The 22,515-nt window shown below is 40.7% G+C and overlaps 1 protein-coding gene across 1 annotated transcript in view; it reads right to left on the bottom strand.

The window, feature by feature from the left end:
- Positions 1–6,844: 6,844 nt before the first annotated feature.
- Rdh10 (retinol dehydrogenase 10) overlaps positions 6,845–22,515 on the bottom strand; it is a 27,267-nt gene continuing 11,596 nt past the window's right edge. Inside the window, exons 3-6 of the mRNA XM_048782846.1 lie at positions 11,353–11,451; positions 10,016–10,161; positions 8,249–8,380; positions 6,845–8,144 (exon numbers count right to left, since the gene is read on the bottom strand). Of these exons, the coding sequence (XP_048638803.1) occupies positions 8,021–8,144; positions 8,249–8,380; positions 10,016–10,161; positions 11,353–11,451 (501 nt within the window). The 3' untranslated portion in view covers positions 6,845–8,020. The remainder of the gene's footprint in view (positions 8,145–8,248; positions 8,381–10,015; positions 10,162–11,352; positions 11,452–22,515) is intronic.

The following is a 22,515-nucleotide window of genomic DNA, read 5'->3' as shown; positions in this document are numbered from 1 at the left end:
GTGAAACTTGTTCCCTACAGCTCAATCCCAGGGAGGAAGACCAACGGGTTCCTCTTCTCCAGAATGCACTGGACTTTCCTGCTGCATCTGTAGCAGGTGAGGAAAAATGGTTCCTGGGCTTTCAGCTGGCTGCTGGGAGGTCTTCAGGGACAGAGTCCAGGCGGTGGAGAAGCAGGAAGTCTGAGCAGCTGGAGGAACTGTGGGAATGTCCCCCGGGGCCTGCAGCTCTCTCTCGCTCCTTCCAGTTCCTTCCGAGAGTCAGCATGTTCATTTCTTCACTCCCTGGCCAGCTTCTGCTTCCTGGCTCTCAGGCCTCGAGGGCCTGGACTGCAGGAATGCAGAGGGCAGAGGCTTGGGCTCCAGAATCATCAGGGGAAAAGCACCCCAGGTTCACTTCTAGAAGCACTTCAGCATCCTGGGGTAAATCTCAGAAATATCTGACAATGCCAAGTCATTGCCAGAGTCAGAGAAAAGGGGGACAGTACAGACTTTTATTGTTTTTCTTCTTATTATTTTCTTTGTGAAAGGATGATTTCCATGGTCACTTCAAGCCAGGTGGATATAGGGGTTAGATTAAAGTTCTCTCTCTTTTTTTTTTTTTAATGTCTGCCTCGGTGCTTGCCTGACCTTCAAAACGTACCTAATTTCTGTATTTACTCTCCAAGTTTTCCATGACTGACCATATATTCTGAGGGCTTGGGAGGACTGTCACTGTTTGGGTTGGGGGTGGATTTGGATTGGTGGGGCTGCCTTACAAACTTCTCTGGCCTACCCTTTTGCATACAGGTGAGGTTATAAGAATAAAGGCTCAAAGGGCATGCCAACAGTAAATCCCTTTGTCCTCATAGTTCTTTTAGGAGTCACAAAGCAGGGGACTTGGGAAAGTTCCTCTTGTGGGTAAGGCAGAAGTGAACATATTCCTGTGTTACCGACAAGAGGACCACCAGGTATTTGAAGAGCACAAAGGGTCACCGTAGGTCAACATTTATTGAACATCTACTAGTACTTGGCTCACACATGTTAGGATTAGCATTGCTGAGATAAATAAAACCGGACCCTTGTCCTCAGATGTACAAACAATTAATTAACTAATGGAAGCATAGTTAAGTATTTGTGGTAAAACAAAAAATGTATTTGGTCTTTGTCCTCAGTTCTTGGCAGAGCTCCTAAAACCCTTGGAATTTCTGTAGCAATAAGAATGTCTTTTGTTATTCATAACAAGCCTCTTACAAACATACCTGAGTTTATGCTAATGAGGTGGGCACTCAGTTTCAAAACCTCCCTTGGGGGGCGTTGGAATTTTCAACATCTCCACCCACACCTTTGGGGAGAGATGAGGGGATAGAGATGGAATTCTGTCACCAGCAGCCAATGATTTGATCAATCATTTCTGTGTAATAAAACTTGGATAAAAACTCTTGAAGAGCAAGGTTTGCCCTGTGTATCTTTTCTACCTGGCTGTCTATCTGTGAACTGTATTCTAAGGACTACAGTGTTTTCCTGAGATCTGGGCCATTCTAGGGAATTCAAACCTAAGGTGACTTATGGGAGGTCCTGAATTTGCAGCTAGCCAGGTAGACTAGATATATGGGTAGCCTGGGGACCCCGTTTGGGACTGGCATCTGAAGCAAAGGAGAGAAGCCTTGTGGGATTGAGCCCTCACCCTGTGGGGTCTGCACTAATTCTGGGGAGTGTCAGAAAGCAGATTGAATTGTAGGGCACCTAGTTGGTGCCAGAAAATTGCAAAGTGTTGGAAACACAAAATAGTACTATAAACAGGAACTTTGATATAGGTATTTGTCTCTGTTCCATTAGGATGAACCATATGAAATTGCCTTTTTTATAGATCAAAACAGTTGAGAAACGGCGATTTCATATGATTCAACCTAAAGCGGTCTATCGAACACGAATGAGGTGTAGGAGGCACAGTAGCAGGGTTTTGTGTGTATCCTTACATTTCCTCACCATACTCTCGATGCAAGTACTTCTATGATTGCCAGTTTACACACGAGGAGATTGAGACACAGGGAGGCAAAGACAAAGGCCCGGATACAAGGCCAGTTTGGATTGGAGTTCATGTTGTCTGACAGCAGACCCTGAGTGTATTAGTTTGCTAGGGCTGCAGTAAAAAAGCAACACAAACTGGGCGGCTTAAGATAACAGAAATCTATTCTTTCTTTCTATTTAAAAAAAAAAATGCTTTTATTAGAGCATTATATCCAAACATAATAGTTGGGTTCATTTTGATATAATCATACACGCATGAAATTTGATTTCTTCATTTCAGTCACTTCCCCTATTCCCCTTCCTCTAGGCTACTATTTATTTATTTATTTATCTATTTACTTTTAATTGGTGTTTTCTAGATACACATAAAGGTGGAATTCACTGTGGTGTGTATATTTATACATGCATATAGCATGATTTTGTCAAATTCTATTCTTCCACAGTTCCAGAAGCTAGAAATTTGAAGTCAAGGTGTCAGCAGGCTGGGTTCCTTTTTGAAAGGCTCCAAGGCAGAATCTGCACCTTGCCTTTTTCCTGGCTTTTGGTCCTTGATACAATTCCTTGGTGTACCTTGGCTTGTATCTGTGTCACTCCAATCTCTGCCTCTGTGGTTACATGGTGCCTTCTCCCTGTGTTTCCGTCTCTTCCTAAAAGGACATCAGTGATTTAATTTAAGGCCCATTTTAATCCAATATGACCTCATCTTGATTACATCTGCAAAGGCTATTTCCAAATAAGGGCACATTTACAGGCCTTGGGGATTCGGACCTCAACGATCTTTGGGGAGGACATGATTCAATCCACAATACTGAGCTCTTGAGCAGGAACTCCACAGGATGCTGTGCTGTTGACATACATATGTGTGTCAGTGTCCGAGCCAGGACCCCCACCTGCCCATTAGCCACCTGGATCACTCAGGCCCGGAATGAGCTGGGCTGGCCTGGGAGACTGCGCCCGTGCAGGCAGAGGGCTGGGATGGAGGAGCCAGGCTCCAGTTCCTCCCTTGGGGGAGGGGAGGCCTATGGAGTGGCGTCCAGGTGGACCACCCAGGACGTGTGGGCAAGCAAGAGGGCATTTTTCATGGCTGCTATGCACACACATCTCTCCCTGCAGCATGGTTTTAATCACCTTGACAGGAAAACCTCAAACTTAGAATCTGGGCTGAAGATGCTTTGTTTTTCTTGCTAATCAATGTCTTTTGCTTTTGGCTAGTGGTAAGAATCGTTTCAACAGTCACAGCTAATAAGCTTGTTAGGAGCTTCTGGAAGACATTGTGTTAGTTCACGACAGAAATGAGCAGGATTCTCTAACCTGTGTGGCCGTATGTCCTCAATGCTTCCCCGAGAGATGGGTAAATCATGAACTGTGTAAATGCTTTGAGATAGCTATTGTATTAGGAGGACTCTAAGCCACAGGAAAAGTCATACTAAAGTAGGAACTGGGCTGTGGTCATGTACTGCTCTACCTTGACATTTAGTGGGAGATCAGGGATGCCCCGCTTGACCCGGGACCTGCTTCGAAAAAGGCAGTTTTTGGCCCGAGTTCAGTGTTCCAGAGACCAGATAGGATTCTTCGAGCAGACTGATAGGAGTTGGTCCTGTCTCATCTTTTTTGGCACATTAAAGGAGTTCATTTGAACTCACATGTATCCATTTGATGATGCTTGAAATTTGTATTTTGTCTTCCCCCAGGATTCTCATGAAAAGTTGCCTGCGCATTTAAGCAATTCATGCTCCTGAGGCCAAGCAAACAAAATTGCCAAAGAGCAACAGTTTCCAGGTTTCATTTAGGAAGGAATTTTCCTTTGGTCGTTTTAAGGGTGGATTTTGTTACTAGAAACCCGAGTACAAGGTTAAAGACTTCATGTGCTATCTGTTGACACTGCCCTTCACCTTCTGGGCCTCTGCCCCAGGGCTGGCCACACAGACTCTTTTTCTTGGGCCAGACTGAGGTTTCTTTAGTGTGACTCAGCCTGGGGATTAGGTCCAGGAAGAGAGCATTGTTTCTAGTCTGGTTTCTCCTAGGGAGGAGGAAGTTCCCCTCTTAACCTTACTGCATCACCTTTTATGATTTCTGCTGAGGCTGCCTGAGGGTCCCCAAGTTGGGTCCCATGGATCTGGGCTCTCTTCTCATTTTGTGCTTCCCCCTCCCAGATTTGCTTACTTAGTTTCTATGCAGAATCTTAGCACCAACCTCCCTGCTGAGGACCAGAGCCGGTTGTCCAGCTGTCTGCCAGTTATTGTCATCCTGCATCCCCAATTCACCATTTCTAAGTTGGACTGCCTATGAATTCTTCCCACTTAAAACAACTCAGGTGCTCTTGGGCGATAAGCTATCATCAGTCACCTGAACTTACAAGTTTCTTTTGTGCCATTGGCTGCTCAACCCCAGCTCTCCCCACATTCTCACTGCTTCTGTCTCTCACAAGCCTTCATCACCCATCTGATGGACTATAGCATCTGCCCTTCTAACTGGTTGTCCCTACTTGCTGGGTCTTGAAATTGTTTTTTGCAGCTTAACGGATTCTATTAACTCACAACTCTGACCATGTTGCTTTCATGCCAAAAAAAAAAAAAAAAAAAAAAAAAAAAATCCAGGGCTTCCCTCTTCTGTATCAAATGAGGGACACATTTCTCATCCTGTAATGAAGGTTATTCTCTGATGGGACCTCCTGAGAGAATGGATGCCATTCTCTTCCCATGTTCTGTTTCAGCCACAATGAATATAATTTATCTACTTTGACCTCTGTACCTTTCCTGAGAATCCGTTCCCAGAGGTACCCAAACTCCCATACCCAGCCTCATGGGTGGCCATCACAACCCTCCAGGATTCTCTCCCCTCCCCACACTCTGAGGCTTCATATGTGGCGCATTCAGGTATACTTCCTTGTACCTGAGTTAACTGCACGTTACTTGAGTCCCTTTGGCTCAGTAGATGCGTGGTGTACCTGCTAAACTGTGGACAAATGCTGACTCAACGCTCCCTACTCCTGCGTCCCAACCACTTCTGGTCCATCACAGCTTTGCTATCTCTACTCTTCTTTTAAATCAGTCACAGTCAATTAATTTGGCATGAAAAAAAAATCCTCCTCCCCCAACCTTACTGATTTCATATTTTGTTGGAGGCAAAAGCAAATTTCCAAGATATAGGTCAACATCAATTTAGAATTATTTCTGCCAGTTGGAAACAAAAACTTTGAAAAGGACATTTAACTTGATTTTTTTTTTTTTAACCTTGGGAAAAATTTGAAAGCTATAGCCTTTCAAGGAAATAGGATACTAAAACACACACACACACACACACACAAACTAGCCTGGCTTTATGTTGTTCAATCTTGTCAAGCTAATCTAATCTTTTGTGACAGAGCAGCAGACCTGGTAGATCAAGGGGGAAAACAATAGTAGGAATTCATCTTTGCCAGCTTCAAAACTTTTGACTCCTGAGTCCCACTCAATATGATTATCATTAAACTGGTTGAAAGGTTAGAGAGAGGGACAGGGACAACACCAGCTGGGGACAGAAAGAGTTGGGGGGCAGGGTGTCAGCCTTGAACCCAATGGCCCTGAACACTCATATGAACAGGCCAGATGAGAGAAAAAGAGAACATATTTCAAGTCAGCATTAATGTCAAGGTGTATGTGTGTAGCATAGGTACAGATAAGCCCCCAGCTGGAGAAGTAACCTTATGATTAACTTAGTGGTCAATACGAGCGTACAGGACTAGAAAAGATTTAATGTTTAGGACCCCACCCCCACCCCCAGCAAAATAGCATAATGCTGAGAATATGATACTGGAATGAAGACGACATGTAGGAATCCTGCAGTTCCAAACTTGCAGGAATTGTATCCCTTTCCAAGTGCCACAGTTAAAAATGGAAAGAGTTTGGACAACAGTCAAGGGAGAGCCCCAGAAGTAATTAAATTGGACTGGGATATGGGAATCGATGCCTTCTACCCCAAAATGAATTCAGTTTATTGAACTTGGAGATGGACAGTCTTATAAGAGCAATAACAAAAATAGAAATAGGTTTAGATTCTAACACATGAGAATAAAACCAAAGGTAAAGAAGACTTTCTTTAGTTTTGAGGTTGACAAATGGGTCATAAAATTAACTTGAACAATTTCTCTAGGGTGTTAGTTGGGTGGCAGACCTGAACAACCTGAAAATAATTGCTCCTACCCCACACTGTTTTAAGGCTACTTAAAAGTACTTATTTAAATCCCAAACTGAAAATTAAGAGGGAGCCAGGGCTTCTGTTGGTAAATGCCTTAGGGTTTAGTTATCGTTTATAAAGAGAAATTCAAACAGGTGACGAAGCTCTTCCTTAAAACCGTACTGGGAAGGTTGGCAGTGACCCAGGACCTTTCCAGAACATGGATCCAGTGAGGTTTGATCTGTGGTGCAGCCAGACAAACACAGGTAATGGGAGTATTTCTGTTTTCCCACTTTAATTTTTTTTTTTGTGTGTGTGTGTGGTGCTGAGGATCGAACCCAGGGCCTCATACATGTTAGGCAAACACTCTACCACTGAGCCCCAGCCCCAGCCCCGTCTTCCCACTTTAATACAAGCAGCCTTTGATGAAGCTATCTTACATAGGTAGATGGTAACATTGGAAATTTGGGTGCATGACACCCTGGGTTATTATGTCTGTTCCCAAATGCTATCCCATTCAAACATTTTTATTTAACCATGCAACATAAGGATGGCATGAAAGAAAAAGAACAGAATGATTTTCCTTACAACATTGCTGATAATAATCACAGTCACTGGTATGTAATTTAATTAAGTTTAATCAGTCCTTTATAAAACTTCCCAATTAGTAAAAGTTGGCTTATTTTAATAGCCTTAAACATTGGTCACTATTTAAACAAGACATTCTAAAAAAAAAAAAAAAGCAATCACATAATAGTTCATAGTAATTTACAAGTGGATGGTACACATTTAGATACAGAGGTAGAAGTTCACTTTTACAATGTTTCACTAATACACATATACCAAATTCAAGGCACAAAATAGTTTGCTTTACAAAAAAATACTGTAAAAATGTCATTTGCTGTTCTACAATGTGAATAAACCTTCCAAAGGAATCTTTACACCCTTCCGTACATACTCCATAGAATAAGATTTTCCCCCTCACTAATCATAGTTGGCACAAAAATGGGGACTTTTTAATGTAGAAATTCCCATTTTTAGAAATGGGTTCTTTGCAAAGCTGCTGTGTACTCTAGATAAGAGTCCAACCCAAAACACAAAACACAGCAACTCCTGAGGAAAGGGCACTTTCTATATGCAGCAAAATTCATAGGTAGAAAATGCGTGTCTTTTTGGATAACTAGGTCTCCAGATACTTAATGAAGTATTTCAGAGGTCAAATGTAAAGAAAAAAAATCATCTAATACTTTAGTCAATGTGAGTTTAAGAATGGGATCTGATCATCTTTACTGTAATGCTCAGACATCACTGGCTTCAAATGGATGGAGATTTCAAAATTCCTTTTCAAAAAGAGCTGAACATACAGACACCATGAAAAAGCCACACAGGCTTTACACAACTGGAACTTAGAAAAGATGAGAAAATATAGCACTATAGTCCTTGAAGTTCCAAGGATGTCAGTTGGCTAGAGTTTACTAACAAGAATGCATAAACTCTATGGGAATTCAGAAAAATCACACATGTGAAACACATTGTAGTTATCATTTCTAGACTTTCTGTTCATTAAAAAAATAATGACAGCCCAAAGATGTCACACAGTGCTTGTCTAAAGATCAGACTGGTTTTAGGGTCCTGTCTAAAAGGATCCTGTTAGCAACAAGCTTAGCTCACTTTGACTGATCACACTTCCCAAGTACTCTAGTCAGTTAATTTACACTTTATTTTTTTTAAAAAGTTGATTTTTTAAAAAAGTCAACGTGGGGTTAGAATCCAGAGAATGTCAGTAACGCTGATGTGCACTGGACTGAAACATCTTGATCGTCTTCTGATAGAAATGATATTTCATACAAAAAGATTCTTAGATTCCATTCTTCGCTTCATTATTGTTTGTGGCTTGTTTTCTTTGAGCAATAAAAGGGTACATACACTTGTCTGCTCCTAGGAACCGATACATGCACACGACTGCTTCGAAAGGAAGGATGCTGAAATGGAAAGTCACAGTTACAAACTCGAAGCCTCAAGTTAATCAGGGTCTGGGGCAGGTAGGGAAAGGCTGGGTCAGTGAGGAAGAGCCCTTCACATTTACCTCTTCATGAAGGTCACGATGTACATGAGGCGGGGGGTGCAGATCATGGGCTGGTCGGTGAGAATGGCCTTCATGGCCTGCTTCACACAGTAATCAGGCTTCAGGGGGGGCAAAAAGGGCTCAATTTCTTTCCTATATATGTTTTATGTTAAAAAATAAAATTCAGTATTAAACAATAGTGAAGATTGAAAATACATATCAAAACACTGTGACATTATCTGAGTGACCAGATACAGGGTACATTTTGCTTTCTTTATGGTGCTTTTCTGGTTTTTTTTTTTTCTCCCAAATTTTCCTACTATGAACATATCTGATTACGTGTGAAGGAAAACAAGGTAGGGGGAAAAAAGCAAAAATGGTCTGCTTTTCTGTAAAGTGAGAAGGTGGTGTTTTTAAGATGCTTCAAGATGTATTTCCTATTATTTTCCTTTAAGTAGAAATAGTAGGTGTCTGGCATAGCAAGTATTAAACCCCAACAAGAGGCAAAGCTTTTAGGATTAGGGGTAGCTAAAATGTGGGCACGTAAACACTGGCATAGCCTTTCTGAGTGAAATAATAGGTCTACACCTTTCCCCTGAACAGGGAAAGCTAAAATACAGTCTCTAGGGAGCTCTGAAATGAAGGGCACACAGATATCCTCCCTACAGTTTAGTTCATTATGCTACGTGTTGAAATAGCATAGTAACACGATTTATTGCTTTTAGCATTTATCCTCCCACCCCAGCTTTGGACGTCTGCACATACAACTGTGCTAAATAGGAAACAGAACTCCTCAAGACCTCCAGCAATAGGTTCTAGACACATAGGGGAAAAAAGCCAGACCATTGACACACGCACACATTCATGAAAAGGAGCTAGAGTTCCTACTTTTTCTTTTTCTGTTCTTGGTGCTGGGGATGGAACCCAGGGCCTCACGCATGCTGAGCACGTGCTCTACCACTGAACTGCACCCCTACCCCCTAGAGTTCATTTCTCAGTCCAGACTTGGAGTCAGTCTGAGACTGGAACGACTCAAATTGCCCTCCACAGAATTCACTGCTTGTCCGGTTCAGTACGTGTTAAGAATGGCTCTCGACCAACAGGGAGATTCACTTAAGCGAAGATCTCAAAGTAAGCGTGTCTTCACAAGTATCTTCTTAATGATTCGTGGTTGTGTTTACTCTGCTAAACGTGAGTCAGATGGAACTTGACATTTATATTCCCATGTGCTTCTTTCTAAGTGTGTGGGTCTTTCATTTCATCTTTAGTAAATCTAAATGATTCTTCTCGTTCTGTCAGAATGAATCTAGCAACATACACTTGCTGAAAAAAGAGAAATTTCCGAATCTGGAATGTAATATGCAATGTCTTTTTTAGAATAAAGGCATGTTACTCCTCTGTGACAGGGACACTGTTTCATATCTAAACCAAAGTTATATTAAGAATTTTTCCTCTGGTACTCTTATTTACCAACACTAAGAGAAAATTACTCTTGAGGATACAGCTTGTAAGAAAGATCCTGGGTATTTACACTTTCTCCCTGAAGGGATGGAAAAGCCACTTACTACATACATACAATGCTTCTTGAATTAATTTCTGAAAGTTACTGTTAGTGTGGCACAGGTCTCCTGCTTGCCAAACTTACACAATTTTAAAAACCAATTAACCCTGACCAATTAACTACAGGTTAATTGTCAAATGACAATTAAAGCAAAAGATGGATTGAAAATCCAACTCCACACATTCCCCCAGTGTTATCCTTTTTATCCGTAATATGTTCCCACTCACCTGATTCGGCAGCCTCTGAACATGCCAGTGTCTACCAGGTAAGGGCAAACCAAGGTTGTTTTAATTCCATCCTTTTCAGCAGCCTTTAGTTCATGGCTCAGGGATTCATGAAAACCCACAACTCCAAATTTACTGGCACAGTAATCCTGAGTTAGAGAGGAGAAATAACAGAAATGCTAAGAACATGATCAAATCCAGACAACCTGAAGCTTCCCTGGTTCTATCTTCCCTGGCTAGATGTTTGCTACAAAAGGTTATAGGTGGCCAAGCAAAGAAAAGGAAACCATTTTAAAAGACAGATATCCGATGTGGTTCAGTGCAGAAATAATATTTTCAAAGCAACAGCAGAAACAGATGAATGCTTTTTGCCACATCTACTAAGTATCAAATTACTTTGGGGAAGTTACTGCCAAAGATTCTATGAAAGCTAACAGGCTGAAGTTAAAAATGCAGAGAGGTTCACTTTGAAGTGTCTGGAAAATTTACAAATGGTCTCTTGTTCAGTGAAGGAGACTGAAAAACCTGTTTGTTTAAATTAATGCAAGAAGAACAAAGGCAAGTCTAGCTCAGGTTATAAGTTGTTATGATCTGACTTTCTCTTTAGGGTGAAATTCAAATGAAAATGATAATCAAAGCTTGTAAACTTAAACTAGAACTTAACCTAAGGGCACACAATACACAGTTCTTGTCCATGACCCAACTTTAAGTTAGGAATGGAAATTAAAAAATCTCCTGAATGCAGAAGCCATCTATTCTGTGTTGCTTTGCATATATGCATGAAATTATCTTTTTCAATTTTATAGGTACCCATAAGACAAACAACACAGAACAATAGTTTACATGTTTTATAATTTCAGCATGGTGAGGAACAGGGTTTGATGAAGTTCACTATTATAAACTTAAAATGCAGAGACCTGACATTGAACATAACCAACTCATCTGATGAGCCAACACAAGGCAGCTCACTTTTGGCAAGATGATGAAAACAGAACATCAATCTTTGGCCTCATATCTGTTCCCCACAGCACTACCATTGCTCTCCATGGTTCCATTCCTGACCCTGTGCCTCCCACCATCATCAAGGCTGCTGATGGAAATGGGGTACACTTAGGACTGGCCCATCTACTTCTCTTGTTGCTGCGACTTTGTCAAGCCAGTAGAAGTGATTTTATGGCAGAAGAGGTATAATTCCATTTTAACAGCTGGCCCTGGTTTATTGGGAAACATCCTATATTCAGCATGCCAACTGGACACTTCCACAAATGTACAAGCAGCAGGTACTCTGGTGATGTGTTCATCACGGGGTATCTGAAGGAAATGCTTTATATCTGACAAACCTCAACTCCAGCAGTACTGAACAATCCCAAGGAACTTGCAACTGTCACAATATGACCATGATTAATCTCCAGCATCGTAGGAAGAAAGGCCTTAGTCGTCTGAAAGGAAAGATAAGATTCAAGTTTTAGAAGTGACCTGCTGAATTTCCTCTAAAACCCAATCCAGGGTCACAGAACAAACTCTGACCCATACAATATTATACTTCCCAATTCATTTAAAAACATTTTATATTTTCCAAAAAAGAGAAGGTCCTTTATGTGTCTGGTTAACTCAGTACCATATCATTGGCATGACAGGGCTATTAGAGGCCATGACCAACCAGATTGTAACACGAGGACTTTGGGGGACAATGCCTAGAGATGAGAAGAAAGCTATTAGTGGAAGGGTCTTTATCACCTTTAAGTGACAGTTGTCTGTTAATCTAAAGTGACTCCCAGGGCAGAGATCTTTTTACGCTCATGACACTTCAGCGCAGCCATCTGCTCTGAGGACCTGAAGCCTCCCTATGAGCAGGTGCCTTGTATAAATGCTTATCCTACCACTACATCTAATTAGTGATAGCCCCGGGAAGGAAGAGCTGCTGTACCATCAAAAGGTTCACTGTTCATGTGCACGCTAGCAGTAAAGTGCTTTAGAATGTAGAAAATGGTAAAAATACACAACCATTTTAATGAAAAATATACCACGATGCTAATGCTATACTGATAAGAACTTGTAGAATTTCAAAGGACCAAACTGCACTGTGGGGGTCTCTGAGGTAAATCCCACAGAGGCAGAAGACTGGCCACTTAGGGTGGCAGACTATGTGGCAGATCCACTGAGGTGGTGAAAATCAGAGATGGCACCGATTTCTTACTAAACTCTCTTTCCCCTTTGGTCTCTTGCCTTCAAAATGCAGAACTGCATTAAAAAAAAAATCCTTCAAATTACTTAAGATGATCTATTAACTATTCTACCAGGCTCCCAACAGTTTTATAACCTGCTTCTTAAAAGAAAGCAGGAAAAGAGCAATCTGTCCACTGTTGAGTTATTGTCTACTGCCAACACAGCTTCCCATGATTTATGAAGTTAAAAAACAAAGCACTACACAGCAGACTTAAAAAAAAAAAAAAAAAAAAAAAAGAGTTCCCTTCTCAGAGATTTCTTGGCTAAGGACTCACTGAATTTTTGGATGAATCTTTAGTTTGTTATGATAACTTTCGCATGTATAAAATTAAAATCAGCAATCTCATTAATTCAGAAGTCTTTCCACACTCCAATTCATGGAACATTTGCCAGATGAATCTCTATAAAGCATCTCAAGGTGTTCCCCTGTCTGTCTCCTGGGTCATCACTCAGTACCCCATTCTGGACTTGTTCCCTATTTGTCTGGGTCTCCTTAATTCTTCTGCTCACCTGCACATTTTTACCTATGAATTCTTCTCTGAGAATCTATATTCCCAATCCCTTTCTATGTAAGCCCAAGTGTGACAGTGATCACAGAGTTATACAGTCTGTAATGCTTTTCAGGTGCTTTATATTAATTGTATCAGTTGAATTTTGTAATAATCCTTTATTGAAAGTATTTAGAGAGTTATCATTACTATTGCTTTGCAGTGCTGGGGATTAGACCCAGGACCTTGTGCAGGATGAGCATGTGCTCTGACATGGAGCTCACTCCCAGCCCATGCACCTGCCTGTGTTATCTAATATTATTCAAGACCAGCTTGACTTTATCCATCTCTCTCTAAGACACATAGTTGGTACCTTTCATCCTAACACATAATTACAAGCTTTTATGATATTTTGATTAACTGTTTTATACTTATTTATCTGGCTGTCTCAGACCAAGCTAGATGACACAGGTCAGACTTAACAAATTTTAAGGCAGAATCGCCACCCTGTGATTGTGCTCACCTCTCACTACTGCATGGGCCCAGCACATGTTTCAGCTGGATTGTTTCTTCAGAGTTACAAATGGCAATTGTTAGGGCAACTATCACAGTAATTATAACTTTGGTCTGCCTTATACCCCCAAAAGCCGAAAGAACTGATAATTTAGGTCATTATAGTTCAACTTCAGGCTCTATAATTTATAATATGGCCATTATATCCCAGAACTGAAATCAAGTCACGTCACAAAGCTTCTATATTCCAAGCTAAACTTGAAAACATATCCCTAAGCAATCACGTCTATAAAATGACTAATGATGAATTATTCCCAGACTAACTAAAAAGTATAAAATTTATTCTTGATGTTAGCCAGGCATTGCTTCTAAGGACAGAAGCTTCTAAACTTATGATGGTGTTATGTCGTGATAAACTAACCACAGGTTGAAAATATCCTAAGTGGAGAATGCACTTAATACACCTAAACTATCAACCTTCAGGGCTTAGCCTAGCCTACCTCCAATCTGTTCAGAGCGCTCACATTAGCCAACAATTGGGCATGGAGACAGGATCATGCCACATATCACTAGACTCGTAATAAAGTCACACAGTCATCTATATTAAAATTTGCCTAGTGTTAGAAAAGAGTCCTTTCTATCTTTGTGTTTTAAAAGTTCTTAATACAGGTAAATATAGGAACTTAATATTAAATCCTAAGAAATTACACACAATTTAAAATACAAGTAAGAATTTGCTACTTGGCTACCTGACAAATCTGATTCACTGAGCTGCTTGCATCTGTGGCCAGTGTCCATCCTAACTCCAGCTGGCGGCGGGCAGACTAGTAACTCACAGACACCAGAGTGGGCTAGTTCTAATGAGTTCCCCATATTCATGTGCTGAGGTTCTGCCTGTAGGTGTTAAATGACTAACCCAGATCCTCAGCAGCATATAAAGGCAGGTGATACAAGATTAACAAGTTCCTAACTGTGTTTTAAGTTTAATTGGTTGCAAGGTTCTGAAACTGATTAAAGTCCTCACCCCTCCCCTGAAATGAGTCTGGTGGTATTCACTTCTCCATTCAACTAGTCATTCTTGAACATGTGTTATGTGTGGTTACTGTGTCACAATCTGGCCTTGTAATAATGGGTAAAACAGGACTTGGTCTCATTCCTGTCCCTAAGCAGAATTTAAACTCACCAGGATTAAACTGGGTTAAATTGATACATCAAATGTAAACCAGCTCTAGTTTTTCTCTCTCACATAAGCAGGAGGGCTGTACATTCACATTCCAAAGAATGTGATTTGGTTCTGATTCTGCTCCTGTGCCCCTGCCCCATAATTGTTTGCAGGGGAGTTAAGATACTGGTTTTATAGTGAAAAAAAAAAAAAAAAAAAAGAAGAGAGAAAGAAAAAATAGAAGCAAAGTAATCCAAATATGGCTATATAATTAAAATATTTTCAAGTTGTGGGTTATAAACATATTGTTCAGGGAAATATGTTTCAACTTTAAGTAGCTAGTGAAGTGTGACACAAGTTGGTTACTTTGTTTTAATTCAAATTTTTTTTTTTTTTGGAGAGAGAGGATTTACAAAAAAAATTTAAAGCGGTAGTGGGCCAAAGTTCAGTTTAAAACATGACTTCTTTGCCTAAACAGGAAAAAATTGATCTCTTTATAAATGAAATCCAATGTGTCTGTGCATAGTGTACCTTTGAAGACAAAGACCATATTCTTTATGTAGAAAGACTCAACCTTAGGTAATACCACAATCACCACAACTTCTAAGGCTGTCAACAAAACATGAGCTGCTGATGAAACCCTGCAGGTAATGCCAGCAGCTTTGGGACCCAGACTGCTTGTTTTCCAAAACAGGTGCCAGACACTCACTCTATGCTGATCAGAGGCAAGCTGGGCAAGAGCACCCACATCAGGACCACTCAGGGTTTCTCTTAAGCCCATGTTCAGGGTCCTGCTGGACCCTAGGACATGTGACCAAGGCTGTTAATCATTTCTTGATGCCTGAATGGACATGAGCAATTACTCCTTGTACATTATTTCCACACGCCCACCCCCACCTGGGATCTGGGGTGCATTATTCAATAAACCTCGATCAACACTAATTCTGTTCCTTACTTTGCAAGGAAAAAAGTGCCATAAATGGGTGACCAGAAAGCACTGCATTTTCAGGAATTTTCCAAAGTAACCCAACTAGTTTTCCTTTCTAATTACTCCTGCCCTCAACAGTCTGGTAGATGACATCTGAGATAGCACAGCATATTCGGTCCTTGACACAGCTTGACAGAACAAAGAAATCTGGCACTTTGCAATGAATTATTAATGTGCACAAATATTGTAGCATGTACGAGGTGGGGACCAGCAAAAGGTGAAGTTCTAGTTGCCATGACACCAGTCAGTTCAAGCTAAGGTTCATGATCTTTAACTTTGTCTCAAAGAGTTGTTAGAACATAAAGGGCGAATCTGAAATGCACACCCAAGCGGTGTGAGTAGAATTTCATGGGTATGCTGCCATGGAGGATCTGAGAAGGGAGAGTCAGATAATTCACTGCCCCAGGACTGCTGCGTTAGATCAACTGTAAGGACAGATTATCTAGATCAGGACTTAACAACGCATGATGGGATCCCTACAAGAAGGGCATTTAATCAGTCTCTAGAGTTAGCTGGCACCCATGCTGGTTGGCAAGGTTTGCTGGAGGCTAAACCAAACACCCAGAATTGTACTTCATTCTGTGTCCTCTTAGTTGAATGTTTAGAAAACAGAGGAGATCTAGTCCTTTATGAAGAAAATCTGAGTGACTCTTGATCTATAGGGGCGGGGGGTGTCTCAATATCAGTTACCTATATTTGAACCAGGAAGGTTTAGAGAATTTAGAGTTGGAAGAGATCTAGGGTCTCTTAATTGCTAAAAAAGAAAAAATCGTAATAATTGACTCTGGCTGTAAAGGGCAAATACAGAACTTTGATTATTTGTGATTAATTTTATCACAAGGTTAAAAATCTGCTGCCAGCAGACAGGGTTGTTTACGTGATTAAAAAAAAAAAAAAGAAGAAAAAGAAAAAGAAAGAAGGACATTTAAATGAACACTGACATTCCTATGAGACACGTTTAACAAGTCTAATATCTCCATAGCTCCTCAGGGTTCCTCTTCAAAGCACTGGGCCCTCTGAAAGATACCTGTAAAGGTCACATTTATAATATGGGCAAGAACTTCTCACACAGAAGTGTAAGTGACTGCACATAGACATGGCATGTCATAGCTTGAGAAATCTTTGAAAGTTGGGTTTACGCCAAATTAACTTCCAACAGTTCCGACCTCCAGATCACTCTTGGTGCTCTTAATGACAGACTGTGCAGTGCAGAGCCTGCAGCTGCAGTGTCAGGACAAATTAGCTGAAAGTTAAGCAAAAGAGAATGTGAAGAAACACGGTGTCTGGCAAAGCCGGACTTGAAATTTTGAGATGGTGTTGGTAAAACACCCAGAAGGCATTCCCTGTATCTGTAAACAGCCCCAGGTTCACAGCCACCGAGGGAAAAGCACGGTTAATTTTTCACAGTAGGAAAAGACGTTAGGTTGGATTTTTGTACATTCGCATGACTGTCTAGTGACAGTCTTTTAAAAGAATTATTTTGAAGTTTATATATCTTATTCGAATGTCCAAGAAACAGATTAAACATTAATTTCCAGAGAGTTATAAATTATATTACGATGGGAAATGGCATATATAGAGGATGGAGTGCTGATGTAGGTTTTCAGATCTCTAAAATGACAGCATTTTGTACGATCTGAAAATGAGAATACAATAGAGTCCATCAAACAAAAATATCTACCTGAATGTGCTTATGCTTTATGCTGTCCCTACTATGGTAAACAGCTTTCCTCCTGTTCTTCTCTTGCCTGTGTTGCCAGCAAAGCCAGCAGAGTAACTTATTTTTATCAGAATCATTATCGAATACTCTCTTGAATATTTACAAGGCTAAAATGACATCTGGTGGCACTCTTCTCTGAGAATTCAGTTACTGTTCCTGGAATACTGATTCAACCACACAAACTTTTGAAGACGTTGGAAATAGACTGGACTGTGTTAAGAAGGTTAATTGCTCATTACTGCATGCAAAGATTAAACATGGTAATGTACCACCAGTTACCCTGTGAGAGGAAATATGAACCTAAATACTCTTAATTTTGCTGGTTTCAAATAATAAATATAATGCTTAATAAATATAATGGTCAAACTTTAGAAAAGTTACTTTGACCACAATATTATTTCAAAAAGGCAATCTTCACTATGGAACTATCTATAATTGGGAGATAAAGCCTAACCTTTGTTGGCAAGCAATATACTGACTTTTAACTATTTTAGTTGCAGCTGACAGGAGACATTCTGACACTCATGCAGCTGCACAGTGGCCTTTGTTTCTTTTCCTATTTGGCTATGTTTGCAGACACAGAAAGATCTCCTGACTAATTGTGCAAAATAGCCTCAAGATAACTGAAGCCTGGAACTACTGTCTCTGATTTAAAGTGTTCATCTTAATTTCTGTCAGATTGAGACAAAACATCTCTTTCTAGATAGAGAAGGAGACCAAGGAATATGTCATCAAATTTGTACCAATGTTACATTTACCATCCTTTAAAAAAATTATTATTGTGAGGCTACAGGGATTCGTTTAACATATGAACAGCATCAGCAGTTAATACTTAACACACATGCACAAGAATACTCTTAAAGTTGCCCTGCAACCAAGAAGCTAATAAAAGAGCGAGGCTTTTCAAATGAACACCTAGATGATGACACCATTAGTTATTCAGCAAAAATAAATGCTTCATTAACTTGTCTTCCCACTGCTAAAGGATGGGGTGAATCTACCCCAAGGCTGCAAGTCAGATCCCAATAATCCCTTATACTTTAGGGCTCGCTATGCAGAAATACCAGAAATGAGGTGACTTAAAACTCAATCTATCTGGAAAGTACACTGGTCTTTGGATTCCAGAAACCTGCACGGTTCTGACTGCTGAAGCTTCAACCTTCTTTTTGTTACCTGACTTCTCTGAATCTTCATTTAACTCATTTGCGAGACAAAAAGAGGGGATCTCCAAGGATTTTTAGCTAAAAAAATGTTAGGTTCATATTCAAGACTTCTTCAGTTTCTACTGTGCATTCAAAATACAAGTCTTAATACTGAGGTATGACTTGCCTAAGACTCTCGTAAATGACTCAATAAGGTATCAGCTCCATTAGTGTGGCTGCCAGCCCCTGGTGATTAATAAAATATCTAGCCATTAAACATTTATATGTTGTCATGGCTGTGCCTTTTAACATAGTATAACTTGAATTCATGCAGCCAATTTAATATTGCGAATTATCTGTGCAAAATAGTTGTTTTTCTGTTTTACTTGAACCCATGGCAGTTCAACGTGTGAACAAAACTATGAACACCGGACACTGTTTTTAAAATGCTATTTCCCTTGATCCTCCCCTGACTGGACCAGAGATGATCAAAGGAGAGTTCAATGATCTCGCTCAGACCCAGGCCCCTCCCCCACCTCAATAACTCTATGGAATAAAGAAAATAACCCACAAAATTGCAGCCAAATCACCTGCCAAACAAGGGGCTGTCATTAATCCCTTTGCTTTGCCCCAAATGCACATCACTTCTCAGAAATGGTAATAAAGACAGATCTTCCAAAGGGCAGAGGCTTCGGTTCTGCTCTAGTGACCAGTAACCACTTGCGTGAGGCACAAGCACATGCACTCCAGCTTAACCACTGCTGGGCCATCTGAAGTGGCAGGGCGCCTTTGCCCCTTCCAAGAGCACAACCCAGCAATGTCCCCATGATCATCAGCCCTTGTAATTCATGAGTGCAAATAGTTCAAATTCTTCCCTGCTTTCTAGTGAGCTTAAAACAACAACAAATCTTTACTTAAAAACAGGATAGACATAATCAAGAGGTTACTCGTGAAAATTTATTCCTGAACATGCACTATATATAATACTGAGAAGTCACTTAATATATATAAGGGTTTATGGTACCTGGATGGAGCTAAGCATTACCCCAAATAAATAAATAAACCTTTTTGAACCTCTTAGAGAACTTTAATGATTGCAGAAGCCACCTTTTCTCTAAATAAGTGGATCTCAAACTTTGCTACACATTAGAATTGCCTAGGGAGTTTTACTCCTGGTGCCCAGGCCACATCCCAGACCAGTTATACCAGAAACTCCAAAGGAGAGAAATCAGGCAGTAAGAGGAAACATTCCCCAGGTGACTCCAATAAGTAGAAAGTTTGAGACCCAGTTTTCTAGAACAGTTTCCCAGTCTCAGCACCATTATATTTATTGCTGGGTTATTTTATGCCCTGGGGGGCTTTGGGGGCCTCACGGATGTTTCGGCAGCGTCCTCTCTTCTCTCCACTAGATGCCAGTAGCAGCTTCACCAGTCTGATAAGAAAAATGTATTGCCAATGTCCCCCTGAAGGCAAAAGTGACCCCTCGAGGGCCCCCACTATCTAGTATGGATGTGGGCATTAGCAAACCAAGTTCCACATACTCCAGTGATGGTTTTCTCCTCAAATCTAATTCTCACATTGTAATGACATTTTTCTAGGTTTGGAATACATTCCAAGCTGGTGGTGGGGGGGAGCACAACTTAAACTGGGCTCCATATAGCCTGTGGATGTAGCTCAGTGGCAGAGTGCTTACACAGCATGTATGAGGCCCTGAGATCTCCAACACTGAAGAAAAAAAAAAAATGGGCTCAAAATCCTACCACTTTAGTTTATATACTTTTTTAAAATTTTTTAGGTGTAGAAGGACACAACACAATGCCTTTATTTTTATGTGGTTCTGAGGATCGAACCTGGGTCCCGCCCATGCTAGGCTAGCGCTCTACCGCTGAGCCACAATCCCAGCCGCAAGTTTGTATACTTTTAAACTACTACTCCCTTTAAGTATAGCAAGACTATGTGGAACCATTTCCTCAGTCATCCAACAATTATGAATGTACCTGATGTGCCAGGCACTAGGCTGGAAGGGATCCACAGCAACACCTGCAAGGTCCCTGACCTCCCACAAATTAATTCCAGAAGTTTATTTTGGTCCTGGGCAGGAAGAACAACCCTTCACGATCCCTACCTTCTGCCATGCTGCTCATGGCTACAGGCACAGCAACTAGGGAAAGTAGTGAGCAAAAGAGCACCTGGACTCACTCTTTTGAGATACTGGACCTTAATCCAAATTTAAAACAAAAATGTAGACAAGGGTGGGGTCCAGAGTGCAGGATCTGACATTTTCCTCATGTACCATCTTTTTTTATTTTTTTGTAGTGGGAATTGAACCCAGGGGCTCTTCACCACTGATCTATGTACCCCACCCCTTTTTATTTTGAGATAGGGTCTCCCTAAGTTGCTGAGGCTGGCCTAGAACTTGCAATCCTCCTGCCACGGCTTCCCAAGCCGCTGGGATTACAGGTATGTGCAACCATACCTGGCACATATACGGGATTCCTATAGGGCTGGTTTACTCAGGGAAAAATAGGGGGAGGTATTGAGAAAGTAGAAAGGAAAAGAAGTGTGGAAGAGCTGTTTCTCTTCAAACATTGATGTGCATAGGAATTGCTTGGAATGCGACCAAATGCAGATACTGATTCAGAAAGTTTGGAAGGGGGCCAGAGCCTTTCTTTCTAATATGACCCCAGGTGGTATTGCTGCTGCTGCTGCTGCTGCTGCTACTCTGGACCACAGGCCAAGAACAGGGTTCTAGAATGAGGGGGGGGGGGGAATCTGTCTACTCCAAATCTCAAGTGGCTTCAGATCAATTTCTCCTCAAAATTCAGCAAAATGGCAGAACAATCTTCACATCTCTCTTCTTGCTGCCCCTTGACCTCCATTATGGTGATTATTAAGTCAAGAGCCCTCAGCACTTTGTATGAACAACTGTGAGAACTTGTGGACTGTCTGTGTATTTGTCTTGGATCCACTTTTAGCACTAGCAAGCTCTCAAAGAGAGCTCAGGACTTCAAAATCCTCTCCCTCTCATCCACAGCTTTGAAGACAACGTAGACCCCGTCTGCCTCAGCACCTCCCTCTTTCACCTTTCCCTGGGCAAGTGAACCACAGAAACTTTCATACTTTGGCAAGTCTGTGAGAAAATCCTACCTAGAAAAACATTACCCCTTTATAAATCAGATGTTTGGGTTAAGCTTGGACTTGTTATCAACCATCTCAAACTGCAGAATTTTGAAAATCCATGGTTAACATCTCAAAAGGGGAAGCTTATGAAGCTTTCTGAAATTCTGATCCCCTAAGATTATTATATAACAGAATAAAGGTTTAACATTTTCCAGGAGATAAGGCAACAAAACAAGCTAAACTAAAACCACAGTGTTATTGAAATTTTGGTCCCAAGTACTTATGCAACTTTATGCAGCCAGTCCTTGTAGAAGATCCCTTTCCATTGCCTACCTTCTCAGGTCCAATTTACCAATGCTAACACCCACAATAGGAAGAAAGGGAAGGAGGCTGGATGACAAAGGATGTACTATATTGGCTACCTCGAATACAGTCATGGAAAATTACAGAAAAGGCTCAGAAAAAAACCTCTGAGTTGAGCTTTGGTAATAAAAGTCTAGTGTGGCATTGATTCTTCAGGCTAGAATTTTACATGCTTGTCTAATTTATAGAGCAAACTTTCTGGGGATATTAAGCTAGAGTTAATCAGTTATTGCTAAGCTAACCATGCCAATAAAAAAAAAAATCAACATTTGAAGATTAATTCTTACATTATACCACACGGCAAAAACCATAAGTGACTCATTGGAAAATTTACTATACCAGGAGCTTTGAACAAGTAGCCCAGGTAGGTATTTGTACACGTTCTGACCTGAAGCCCCAGGCTGAGGGTCTAGGTCCTAGCTTCTTCCTTCCCTGGTGGTGACCTTACAGAAGTTTCAGGACCTCTTATCCATAAAAATGGGATAATACTTAATTCAAAGTTTCTGTGAAGCTCAAATGAGAGAAAAGTGCTTTGTAAATTTAAGTGTTACATAAAAAGTATAGTAAATGTACACAAGGCTCATTAAGCATATATTTACAGGCTATTTTAATTCTAATTGCTATCTATTTTTGGATAGGTTGTTTCCTTCTTTAAGTTCCTGCAGTTCCTGGTTCTTACTATGTATATCTTCCAGTCCTTTCTTCCCTCCACACAGAGCCTGACCATACTTCTGGTTAAAACTTAGTATAGGATCACGGAAAAAAAAAAAAAAAAAAAAGA

The sequence above is a fragment of the Marmota marmota genome, unplaced genomic scaffold, assembly GCF_001458135.2.
Source record: "Marmota marmota marmota unplaced genomic scaffold, marMar, whole genome shotgun sequence".
NCBI lineage: Eukaryota > Metazoa > Chordata > Mammalia > Rodentia > Sciuridae > Marmota > Marmota marmota.
The sequence above is the reverse complement of the archived record's forward strand: the minus strand, read 5'-3'. Positions and strand labels throughout refer to the sequence as shown.